Below are 13158 nucleotides of genomic sequence, written 5' to 3' on the forward strand. Positions count from 1 at the left end.
ATCTTATGTCGGTCAGTTAGCCATCTCGTCATATGATGTGACCAACGTAGTCAATACCAGCTGGCCTTGGTGTACGTGTAAATATCACGTCAATGTTCGTCAATTGTTCTCTTTGTTACCTATACAGTTGGCCACATGTTATTTACCTAAATTTAACACCTGTCAGCTTTTATAAATACCGGTAGAATGAAAAAAAAGTACAGCATTTTCTGAAGACGAACATGAGTTCTCCGAAGCACTTGTCCGCCATATCACTGTTTGTGGTACTTCTCTGTGTTCCGCTCTCTCACTGCCGAGGTAAGTTGAACCCTACCTTTCCCTTCACTTAAAGGGGGGGCTAGACTCGATTTATTGTCTGCCCCAGCAAATTTTGGTGACGTTACTTCTTCAAAACTTCTTTGTGTGATGAAATATTATTATGTATTATGTATACCAATTTATCGTACATGAAAACGATAACCTTGATTACAAACGTTTCATATATGTTATTGAGTACAATGTCTGGACACAGGTAGCCTGTGGTTATCAGGGCATCTCCCGTTGACGCTTGCCTTTGATTAAGCTGTTATACATTTAAGTTTTTTTCCTAAGTATTTTCTCGGAGCACGTGGTCACGGTGATGACAAATACGGCTACATAATCTGTTTTTTGTTTCTTACACTGTCTGAAAACTTTTTTCTGTATTTCGTATGACAAATCACGTGTGTTAACAGGGCTACTTTATTTTATTTCCGTTATATTACACACAACGCTTTGCACGCTTCCACTACATAATATAATGTATTATGGTATACTCCCCTGGGAGCTGAGAATGAATTCAAAGAAAACCGAGTGTATGCAGCAAAGAGTGTTTGGTTGATCCTGGCACGGTCAGGCTGGTTAGGCCCTTCATCAGCTAAGGGCTCCTGCCCCCTCTAAACGCAGCTCAGACAGCGAATGGAACTTCTCCCAGGAAGCGCTGCTTAGCCGAACCCACCGAAAACCTTTGGGAAATGTGAAGACCCCCCATCACTGCAGCCTTCTGCATTACCCAGATTGTCAGAGGGGCTGTATTTCTGGCATCAAATTCGGGAACTCTCCCAGTGTCAGGCAACAGATTGGGAGGCACCGAGAACAATGGGGAGTAGGACAACTTGGTATTTGGGATGCAAGCTCCACAATTTGAAAGCAGGTCCGCTTGTTTGCCAGGTTTTTCCTGAATCTTGTCAATCATATTAGGGTCAAAAGGGACAGAGAATACAATTATGTATTATCAATATTCTTATTATTTAATGCTACATTTGGGGTGTACGAAAGTTAGGTTTCAAGTCTAAATGAAAGCAACATGTATCTTCTATCTTTCAGGGCTATCAAGGAATAAACGAGCGGTAAGTATTTTATATGTTTTTGCATAAGGAAAGTAAACTATTGCATAGCAAAGTAAGAACCAGACAACAACAAAAAATTAATGTATTTGATCCTGCATGATGCGTATGATGGTTATAATGCATATGATGTCTATGATGCGTAAGATGCGTATGGTGCGTATGGTGCGTAAAATGGTTATAATGCGTATGCTGCCTATGATGCGTATGATGCCTATGGTGGTTATAATGCGTATGATGCCTATGATGCGTAAGATGCGTAAGATGCGTATGATGCTCATGGTGTGTATGGTGCGTATGATCATTCGGGTATAACCTTTGAAGATAAAATTACAATTTCTATTACCTTTTCTAAACCACGATGAAGACGAGCCAGATTGAACATACGGCAGCCATTTCACCCATCCCAAAAGCAATGGTCGGAGGGGATAGATTATCCAGTATCGTCACAAACTGATAGTGATTAATAACGCATGCCTGTAATATACATGAACTGTAAGTCGGAATCGTGCAGTGGACTCTCTCTGCAGCCATTTCATATGATTATGGAAAGGGTTTTTCGATCTAATTTACACAGGCATGTGACCCTGTCTACACGGCTCTTGTCGCCGACCACAGCATGTGCCTTGACGATGCTGCCAAATCCAACCCAGCTCCATTCAGCGCTGCGGAGGCGCAGGTTCTCGTTGATCAACACAACGCTTTCAGGGCTCAGGAACCAAACGCTGCAGGGATGATGAAATTGGTGAGTCAGCAGTTTAGATGATCGTGTAGACACGTGGAGTCACAAGGAAGTAATATTTCATCACTGTCGTGTTGAATCAATGCCGATGTGACAAACTGTCTCAGTATTAGTAGGGTAAGTGTTCAAGGTAAAGAGATCAGTTGACATGAAATTGAGGTTGTCAGTGGTATGGTGGCAGGGGTGGGGGAGGATGTCAGTCATCTCAGGCTTTGTGATAGAGTTGTGTCCCTTAGAAACACCAGAAACCTATGATCGGGAGTGAGAAACCCATGTTCTCCTACTCTTGGCATCCCTCGCAGTGATGTTGCTGAAATAGTGCTATCACAGAATACGTGACGTACCACTTCTCTTCATCAGCGTAGAACTGCTGTCAAAGATACATATCACATTTCTGAAGTAGGTTTAACTACAGCTGTGTTAATGCATCTGTTTAACATCAGAAGAGTGATTGAGTATGGTTTTACGCCCAGCAATATCACTGCAGGGGGCACCAGAAAGTGCTCTTCACACATTGTACCCTTGTCGGGAATCGAACCCGGGTCTTCAGCGTGACAAGCGAAACCTTTAACCACTAGCCTACCTGACCAACCCCAATATCAAAGAGCCAGCAACAGGGAACTGTCGAAGGGGACTTTTGAAGCCCACACGTATCATTGTTGTACGGTACCTGATGTCACGTCAATCAGATAGCGTCGTTCTTGAGTGTGAAGTTTTAAAACAGATACGTGTTTCTTATTGGCCATTTCAACCATTGTTGTATGCTATTTATAATGCATCCCATTCAGACATCGTCCTAAAGGATTACGACTTGAAAACCAATTCCCAGCGCCAATTGTGCTATCCTCTGTTTCTTCTCACCTGGTATCATCACTATCTGATAGACATATTTATGATCTACATGTAGTCGGAATCGTAGATTGGAAAGCGATTGTTCACTTATGTTTTCTACTTTGCAGATATGGGACGCTGACATTGCCGCCGTTGCCCAGAAATGGGCTCAGCAGTGTGGACAGATAGGAGCTCATGAATCTGCCTCAAACAAGCGATCTGTACCAAGTAGGTTCCTAAGCTTATCTTCTTTACAATTAGGAGCGGTGGGGTAGCCAAGTGGTTACAACATTCATTCGTCACGCCGAAGACATGGGTTCGATTCCCCAGCATGAGTAAAATGAGTGAAGTCAATTTCTGGTTTCCCCCGCTGTGTTATTGCAGGAATATTGCTAAAAGCGGCGTAAAACCACATTCACTCACCCACTCATTACAATCATTTCCACTATGGCTAAATCATTTCCCCCTTAAATGCATATCATAAAAATATATTTGTCACATGTCTAGATCTAGTTATTAGGATATTAATTACAAAGACATGAGCGGTTCGTATTACCAAAAGAAGTTTTTAAATTAGGAGAGCGTTAACACAATGTTCTCTGCCGCTTACGTCGAAAGGCACCAAACCAAAGGACGCATATACCTTTTAGTCAAATATAAAACTCTGATGGTAGCACTGTAATAGGAATACTTGCCTTGACTGTCTCAGAAGTTACTTTCATGGAATGTTTCGGTCAGTAGTTCAAATGTTTATATATGGATAGCAAGGATAAACAACATATCATAAAATTGCTGTTGGATGCTTGAACTCACGACTCAGTATGTATTGTCTATGGTTGGGGTTCGCTTATTATAAACACTCACATCTTGTTCGAATCCCAGAAATGGAGGACTAGTTGAATCATCTGTCTTGTAATGTCTTCAAAGTCTAACTGACGTACTCGACAAAACGATGTTCACTAATGCTCTCAGTGTATCGCTAGTCAAGCCCTGTTCACTAGCTGTCACTGTGTCACCAAGTACCTGTTCACTAGCTGTCACTGTGTCACTAAGTACCTGCTCACTAGCTGTCACTGTGTCACCAAGTACCTGTTCACTAGCTGTCACTGTGTCACTAAGTACCTGTTCACTAGCTGTCACTGTGTCACTAAGTACCTGTTCACTAGCTGTCACTGTGTCACTAAGTACCTGTTCACTAGCTGTCACTGTGTCACAAAGTACTTGTTCACTAGCTGTCACTGTGTCACTAAGTACCTGTTCACTAGCTGTCACTGTGTCACTAAGTACCTGTTCACTAGCTGTCACTGTGTCACAAAGTACTTGTTCACTAGCTGTCACTGTGTCACTAAGTACCTGTTCACTAGCTGTCACTGTGTCACCAAGTACCTGTTCACTAGCTGTCACTGTGTCACCAAGTACCTGTTCACTAAATGTAACTCTCTCTGTATCACTGTGTCCTTGGGAACAAACCGCCGTCTTATAGCTGGAATATTACTGAATGCGGCGTTAAACAACCAACCAACCAACCTTGGAAACAGAAACTCACTGTTTGACAAATGCCCTTAAACCTTTCCCCACATCACTAAATCCCTGTTCACTGACTCCCTCGCCGTATACAGCAGCCTATAACCTTATTTCCAGGTCTGCATGGTATTATTATTGGTCAGAATGTTGCTACGCTGCCACAACCCTGGTATTCGTATGAGGACGCTGTAGGCCTCTGGCACGATGAAATTAAGGACTTCGAGTATGGAACCGGATCTGTCAATGGAGGCGTCATTGGTCATTACACACAGGTGAGTAAACAACAGTGAATCTTAAGGACTTAGTAGACTGAGATTTTATTTTCGTATGCGATTTGTGCGAGTGGCGGGCGCTACCGGTAGAGAAGGACATGCTAATCCTTTTCGGTGTTATTCTTATTGTCAGTGAGTCATTCATATAGTTTACGCCACCATTTTGCCTTTTACACCCAATGGAATCTGTTTCGACAGATAATCAATCGAGACTGGTTATTCTCTGGCGTTGCCGTTTTATTGAATAACGAAGATCACTGACTGGTTAGGGACTGAAGCAAACATTAGGAAACGTCCGTGAAGTGTCAACGTATACGTAATAACTAATGTGTGTGAAGTACGTACGTATACGTAATAACAAAGGTGTGTGAAATATGCACGTATACGTACAAACAAATGTGTGTGAAGTACGTACGTATACGTAATAACAAATGTGTGTGAAGTATGTACGTATACGTAAAAACAAATGTGTGTGAAGTACGTACGTATACGTAATAACAAATGTGTGTGAAGTATGCACGTATACGTAATAACAAATGTGTGTGAAGTATGTACGTATACGTACAAACAAATGTGTGTGAAGTACGTACGTATACGTAATAACAAATGTGTGTGAAGTATGTACGTATACGTAAAAACAAATGCGTGTGAAATACGTACGTATACGTAATAACAAATGTTTTTTTAAGTACGTACGTCTACGTAATAACAAACGTATGCCCTTTTCACTAGACGTGACCCATGCTGTCTTATTAGGTGGTGCTTAGTGATGTCGCGCGCATAGGATGTGGCAGAGCAGAATGCAGCGAGGCCAGTGGTATCCAGGAAAAGATCGTTTGTAACTATGCAAGAGGGTATGTATTAGATCTGTGCAAGAACACTGACATCGACGACTCGTAACTCCACGTATTAGTACTTCAAGACTTTGTTTGAAAGGTGAACCCCATATTTTGATTTAAACAATATTTATTTCCAAAAAAGGGAATGGAATGGTGAACAGGCAAAGCCTTTTTAAACACCTCTCCATACAAAGGACATTTAACAATTAATAAGAGTAAATTGTACATGAAATTATAAAATGAGATTAATTGTACCTACTGTTGCAAATATTTTGATGCAAATATATACTTCACACACAAATACATAAATACACAAATACATAAATACACATATACATATATCGGGACATGCACATGTACGTATGTACACATATATGCTTGACCAGCTATACCTCTACATACATGCATGTCACACATACAAACAACTATTTGATTGATGTAATCGTAAAGTAGACACATGTTCAAACTTTATATCTTTTAGATTTTGCAATGAACAAATGAACGGATCAGTAGATATTGTGGCATTTCCATATAATACTGAATCCAAGTCATATCCTTTCTATAGTAGTACATATTGTTCCGAAGATTGCAGTAGTTGCGACATAAAAAGACGTAATGTGTAGGATCCTCGAACTCATAATGGTTTCCACAGGAGCAGGTCGTAGAATCATGAATATTTGTGTGCATTTAAATCACTGCATCCTAACCTGAATGGATAATTTGACAGAAACGGGTAATAAAGTCTAAGTTAAAGCCAAATAGTTTAGGATTTTCTGTTGTTTTGATACTTTTAGTGAAGACAAATACAGGACAGTTTCATTGAACATTATCCAGTAATTCATTCCAGATTCGCACTGTATCGGGTAAAATGATTTGTAGTAGTTAACTGTTCAAGCATTTACAGCCTGTATCTGTGAAGAAGTTCTTTAATTTTACCGTGCGCACGCTAAGACATTAAGAGGGAAAGGATTACATAGATATTCAGGGACCAACTTGTTAACCATTTTGTAAAATGTTTTTAATTTATGTGATTTAAAATTGATAGCTCGTGGAATTGCCTGGTATAAAACCTTACTGAGATTTCTAAATATTCCTGACATATATTGCGACGCCACCACTTCCAGTTTTGCTATCAAGCCTGAACGGTAAAAGATAGCAAGGAATAGAGTGTTGACTGTCCGAAATGCCAGGTTGTAACCACGTTTGTGTAATATGGACAATGTCATAACATTAAAACTCAATAGATATGGGGACTGTCTTATCCTTGACACTGCGTAGTTGAACTATGTTAAAATCTGATAGTTTATAAGGGCCTGGATTTATGTAGATATCTACACAGCAGAGTAACATAATCATTTGTAGGGTAACGTGGTAAAGAAGGAATGTTCCATATACAATACCTGCATTACACAAATGTAAACAATTTTGGAATGTATGCGTGTCCTTTGAGTATATTGCCATTGGAAATATGCCCATCGACTGCATGTAATGTACAATATCAATCCCCATCATCTGAGTTCATGGCCCGTGAAGATCCGGAGTAGGATAGGTCTTCAGCAACCCATACTTGTCGTAAAAGGCGACTATATATAGCGGGAATATTGCTGAGTGCGGTATTAAACAACAAACAAACGAACCAACCAAAATGCCGAACATTTTCTGTGACCCCCCAAACAGAATCCTTTTAGGACATCAACACTTTTTGTTTTAGTAAAACAGGAGGGAAATTATGTTTGCCAGTATGTCTGTAACTTATTATATTGTAAAAGATGACCCTGGCCCTCACAGAACATTACAAGATCGGCTGCAATGACGTTGGTTCCCTCTGGGAAATATGCCATATAATCTAATAGCAACACTTGCTTGTCTCGAACTGTGGGTGAATATCTATGTATTTGATGCTCCCGTAGCCATCGAGTTGGCGAGGTTCACAACACGCCATCACCTGATTTAAAACAATATTAACATAATAAAATAAATCCTTGTTGATACCGATGGTAAAATTTGTATCGCATTGGCAGACAACTGACGTCGGACAAGCCACAACCGTTTACCTATTGTGCAGATGCCTCCTGTAAGACTGACTGTTTGGCGAGAGATGCAGCCGGCCTTTGTGGTAAGGGAAAAACAATTCTGGTTCTTATAATTAAACTTTGTGAAAACGAATGCTTTATGCTACTGCCTAAACGTGCATTCACTACAAACGCGCTGAGAAACCATGACCCACAAAGTCGTCATCACTTACCCCAGTCGAGATTCCCGGTTAGAATTGGTCCTTAGCAGCCTATGCTGATCAATGTGGGTACAATGTGTGAAGCCCATTGCTGGTGTCCCCGATTTCATCTACGTTTGACTTTGTGTATTGATATGTGAGTATATCTCGTCCGCAGACTGTGGTGGCAAGGTGTGCCTGAATGGAGGAACTCTGGACAAGGCGACCTGCACCTGCTCCTGCCCGGCGTTCATGTCCGGAGACTCCTGCGAGACAGGTGAGTTAATAAGACAATCTCCTAATATCTTCTACTTCTGCCCATCAAGAATTCCCTCTGTAGAGCCAACTGCGCAGCTCAGAGTTTCAATGGGGTTCTTTACGACTTTACTTAGTCTGGTGAACGCCTTCTGGAATATAGCACATGTATTACTGGCTAGGACTTACTAGTTGGTAATGTAGCCATTGCTTAGACTCCTGGTCGTGTGAAGCATATACTATCAACTAGTGGTCTTTTTGTCAAGTGAATCAAGTTCGCACACAATAATGTTACGTACATATATTCACTGGCCTACACCAACATTCATTCGCTGTCTATCTCATACGTAGCTGAACTGTAGCAAGCTTGGCGTAAACCAAAATTAATTCGCAGACGCGCTAATACGTACCTGAACTGCAGCTTGTCTTTGACTCTGATTTCAGCAATTGTAATTAAGGTATTTGTATAAACGCTTGTTGATTGCAGTTGCCTGTGGATCACTAACAGACAAGAGCTACTGCACCGACAACACGAAGTGCAAATATTCATTCTACATCACCAACTGTCCAGACATGTGCACATGTAGTCTACGGACATCAGGTATGTTGTGTGTTTCACCTGTACATATAGTCTACAGAAACCAGGTATGTTGTGTGTTTCACCTGCACATTTAGTCTACAAAAACTGGTATGTTGTGTGTTTCACCTGTACATGTAGTCTACAGACATCAGGTATGTTGTGTGTTTCACCTGTACGTGTAGTCTACAGACACCAGGTATGTTGTGTGTTTCACCTGTACATGTAGTCTACAGCCATGAGGTAAGTTGTGTGTTTCACCTGTTCATGTAGTCTACAGCCATCAGGCATGTTGTGTGTTTCACGAGTACATGTACTCTACAGCCATCAGGTATGTTGTGTGTTTCACCTGTTCATGTAGTCTACAGCCATCAGGTATGTTGTGTGTTTCACCTGTACATGTAGTCTACAGACACCAGGTATGTTGTGTGTTTCACCTGTACATGTAGTCTACAGGAGCCAGGTATGTTGTGTGTTTCACCTGTACATGTAGTCTACAGCCATCAGGTATGTTGTGTGCTTCACCTGTACACACACTGTGCATATCGGGCTGTAACACAATACAGTAGGTATTGCCATGGAGATGTGTTTGACATACAGTTTCTCTCTACAGCCTGTTCCAAGGTGTGTCAAAACGGAGGTACACAGAACACTCTCCCTTGCACCTGCAACTGCCCCGACGGCTGGAGCGGCGACGTTTGTGATGTTTCAGGTACGGTCAGCCACTTAAACCTCCAGTTGTTTAACTCTGCTGTTAAAATGGCAAGATTCTGTATTCGTTTCTCTATACTCCATGACGTATCTTTGTTTTATTGTGACGTCACTTCTTTGTATGTACGCCATCTGTTCCCTAAATCTCCGTGCAACGATGGGTATCTCCTGTCGAGAATGTGTCATTTCACGTGTGTTCTTTTTAACCAGTATGATTCCTGCCTGTCTTTGCGTAGCGTCACTTTCAGGATGTATGGTGACACATTGTTATTGCGATCATTGCTGATTATTAAATGACGGTCATTAACATGGTACCCAGATAAGAGCAGATTAGTCCTTTAGTGTTGTGTGGCCGATAGTGGGCTCCCTTGTGTGTAATACAACATCATACGTCGTGCTATGACTGCAGCGTGTTTATGAGTGGATAAATCAGACTCACTCTGATCTGAAATATGTAACTTTATATTAAATTTTCATTTCAGGTGCAACAACATCTATCACCACTACGACGACAACTACTACTACCACGACCACAACACCAACCACGACCAGTACAACTACTACAACAACAACACCTACTACCACAAGTACGAGTACTACTACGACTACTACTACTACTACTACTACTACTACTACTAAAACCCCTACAACCAGCGAAACTACAGCTACAACTCCAACAACTCCAACAGAGACCAGTACAACTACCGATACGACTACCACCACTCCTACAACAAGTACGCCTACAACAACTACTACAACAACAACTACCACAACTACGACTACGACTACAACGACTACAACAACTACAACACCATCTGGTATGATACATTCTATGATATATTCTATTCTATTCCATTAAAAGCAACGGCAGTGTCACAAAGTTCTGAATTTCGATTAAACAACAATGAAAATGGTACCATTCCTGGAACGAAATATGCTTTCGTTTTAAAAGTCATCGCTTACTTGAAGGGAGTGAGTGAGTATGGTTTTACGCCGCCCTTAGCAATAATCCAGCAATATCACGGCGGACATCACCAGAAATGGGTTTCACACATTATACCCGTGTCGGGAATCGAACCAGGGTCTACGGTGGTACGAGCAAACGCTTCAACCACTAGGCTACCCGTCCGCCCCTGCCGGAAGGGAAGGGCTGGGGATATCAGGGAACGGAAAGTTATTTAAGATGACGCCATTCACCTTACAGATTGCGTACTTTATTTGAGGCAGAAACCTATGACCGTGGGTTCGAATCCTAGTTTTACTTCTATTATGTTTCTTGGTTTGCCAGGGTCAGACAACTGCATCACTTCCCTCTCACATCAAGCTGGCCCCAGTGATATAACTGGAATACTGTTCAGGGGTGTAAACCCAAGCTGACGCTTCCAGAACATTTAATAACATGTTAATTTTCTCCCTGACAGCCTCAGACTGCCACACCAAGGTGGGCGGAACAGCCGTGTACAGTGGAACAAAGTCCACCACCAAGAACGGCCACACATGCCAAGCCTGGAGCAGCCAGACCCCCAACAGACACAGCTACGTTGACGCCTACTTCAGCGTAGCGTCCGGCGGCGCGACAACAAACCAGGAGGAATCCGGCAACTACTGCAGAGACCCTTCAGGGGGTCGAGTCCAGCCAACGGGAAGACCCTGGTGCTATGTCGCTGATCCAAGTGGTCCACGATGGGACTATTGTGATGTTCCCGAGTGCCCTTGTGAGGCGCCCCCAACGGTGCCTAACACGGACGTGACAGTGTCTGGCACCAGCGCCACCTACACCTGCAAGGAAGGCATGGCAAGCACTGGGGGCTATGTCCGTGTGTCAAACTGCCAGGGAGGCCTGTGGTCTGCAACCAACATTAAATGCACTGACGGTGAGACATAGGGATACACGTCTCCAGAGATTACATTTAACTTTCGTATCATATTGATATGATAGGGGGCACGGGTGGCCCAGTACTCTAAATCGCTGCAATTTGCCGTGCAGAGTTGCGTCCCTTGGGCACGTCAGAAACCTATGCTTGTGGGTTCGAATCCCGGTTCGCCCCGATTATGTTTCTAGGATTGTCAGCACCATACCCGTGCTCGTGGGTTTCACCGAAGTGGTAAACGTCTGAGACCTGCATCACTTCGATCTTTCCTCCCACATTAAGCTAGTGATGTAACTGAAATGCTGTTCAAAGCGGCGTTAAACCTCGGTCACTCACACAGTGATATAATCTGAACATCTGATTAGTGCAGTTTCAACACATTATGACTGACAATCTGTCACTTAAACGAGCACGTATTTTAAAGGTGATCTTTGAGCAGTATCTTCTTGTTTTATCTAAACTTACTAAAATTTAAAGAATACGGAGTAGGGCAAAAAAGGGATGTGACATTAGTTACTCGGAAATATATTTATCTGTTTATTGTTTGTGAGAGAACTGGCGACACTACAGAAAGATAATGTCCAAACCCACGATCACAGTCAGCGTTAGAAACTAACAGGTGTGATCCACTAGTCATTATAATGATAACATGTAGCAAAACCCTTAAAAGGCAAATGTCTACTAGTCCTTATGATCTCTTAACTATTGGGCAGTTTGGCAAGGACTACAGGACAAGTACCAATTTCCAACGCTGACAATACGTCTTAATCAAATGGAAAAAAACCACTTCTTCCTACTTGAAATAATACAGAAACTTTATTTTTTTTAAATCAGTACCCCAGAAAGAAAGATAAAAATGTAATTTATACCGATTTTCTTCTTTTCTATTTGTAAAACATATTTTCACTCAAGGTGTATTAGATTTGTTCCTCCTTTCTAAATCAGAAAATGTCAGAAAAATAGTATTCGAATTCCAGATTCGCCCCATTCATGTATCGGGGGCACGGGTGGCCCAGTCGTCTAAGGCGCCGCGATTCGCTGAACAGAATTGTGTCCCATGGGCACGCCAGAAACCTATGATTGTGGGTTCGAATCCCGGTTCGCCCCAATTATGTTTCTAGGTTTGTCAGCACCATACCCGTGCTCGTGGGTTTCACCGAAGTGGTAAACGTCTGAGACCTGCATCACTTTGGGCTTTCCTCCCACATTAAGCTGACACGCCGTGATATAACTGTAATACTGTTAAAAGCGGCGTTACACATAACTCACTCACTCACTCAATATTCATGTATCGTGTTTGTTAGCCCCATACCAGGGCCCATGGGCTTCGACCGAGTGGTAAGCACCTAAGATCTGCAACAATTCTGGATTTCCCCCCCTATACAGCTGACACACAATGATGTATCTGAAATATTGTTCAAAACAGCGTTAAACCCAACTCACTCACTCACTAATACCGTTCCAGCGTCTACCTGTTACGCAAGGCAAGGCGGCACCGCCGTATACACTGGCACTCACTCAACCACCACGAGGGGCTACACATGCCAAGCCTGGTCCTGCAACACCCCCAACACACACAGCTACGGCGATGCCTACTTCGGCATCGCAAACGGAAATGACGCCACACCGACCCAAGCAGAGAACGGCAACTATTGCCGAGATCCTGCGTTTGGAAGAACCCGCCCTGCTGGGCGACTCTGGTGCTATGTTGGCGACAGAGCCACCCCGAGATGGGATTATTGTGATGATGTACCCGCTTGTTAAGAAACTGAGCTTTCACTGGGATTTTGAAAATAAATTAATGTAGCAAGAATATCAGCTTATTGTTGTCTCGTAATTCAATGCTATACTAATTCCAATTTACCTGATGGCCAGGTACCTGATGCACCTATCGACCTGATATACAGGGCCTTTAGTATGTCTTCATTGCCAAGCCCACCTGTTATAGAAATATACACGT

General features: G+C 42.4%; 1 protein-coding gene across 1 annotated transcript; it reads left to right on the forward strand.

Moving 5' to 3' along the window:
• The first annotated feature begins 220 nt into the window (after positions 1-220).
• LOC139473230 (uncharacterized) lies at positions 221-13000 on the forward strand. The gene is made up of 13 exons (XM_071255759.1): positions 221-297; positions 1345-1367; positions 1942-2109; positions 3066-3165; positions 4579-4733; positions 5490-5587; positions 7594-7688; positions 7963-8061; positions 8527-8640; positions 9230-9328; positions 9810-10145; positions 10749-11201; positions 12664-13000. The coding sequence occupies exons 1-13, from the start codon at positions 222-224 to the stop codon at positions 12960-12962; spliced, it is 2115 nt and encodes a 704-aa protein (XP_071111860.1). The 5' UTR covers position 221; the 3' UTR covers positions 12963-13000.
• Positions 13001-13158: the final 158 nt, after the last annotated feature.

Source organism: Haliotis cracherodii, unplaced genomic scaffold (genome assembly GCF_022045235.1).
Source record: "Haliotis cracherodii isolate W230 unplaced genomic scaffold, xgHalCrac1.p SCAF_27, whole genome shotgun sequence".
Lineage (NCBI taxonomy): Eukaryota > Metazoa > Mollusca > Gastropoda > Lepetellida > Haliotidae > Haliotis > Haliotis cracherodii.

Coding starts and splice junctions, on each gene's coding strand:
- LOC139473230 (XM_071255759.1), top strand. CDS start 222: ATGAGTTCTCCGAAGCACTTGTCCGCCATATCACTGTTTGTGGTACTT. Junction 2,110..3,065: donor CTGCAGGGATGATGAAATTG/GTGAGTCAGCAG, acceptor TCTACTTTGCAG/ATATGGGACGCTGACATTGC. Junction 11,202..12,663: donor CAACATTAAATGCACTGACG/GTGAGACATAGG, acceptor ATACCGTTCCAG/CGTCTACCTGTTACGCAAGG.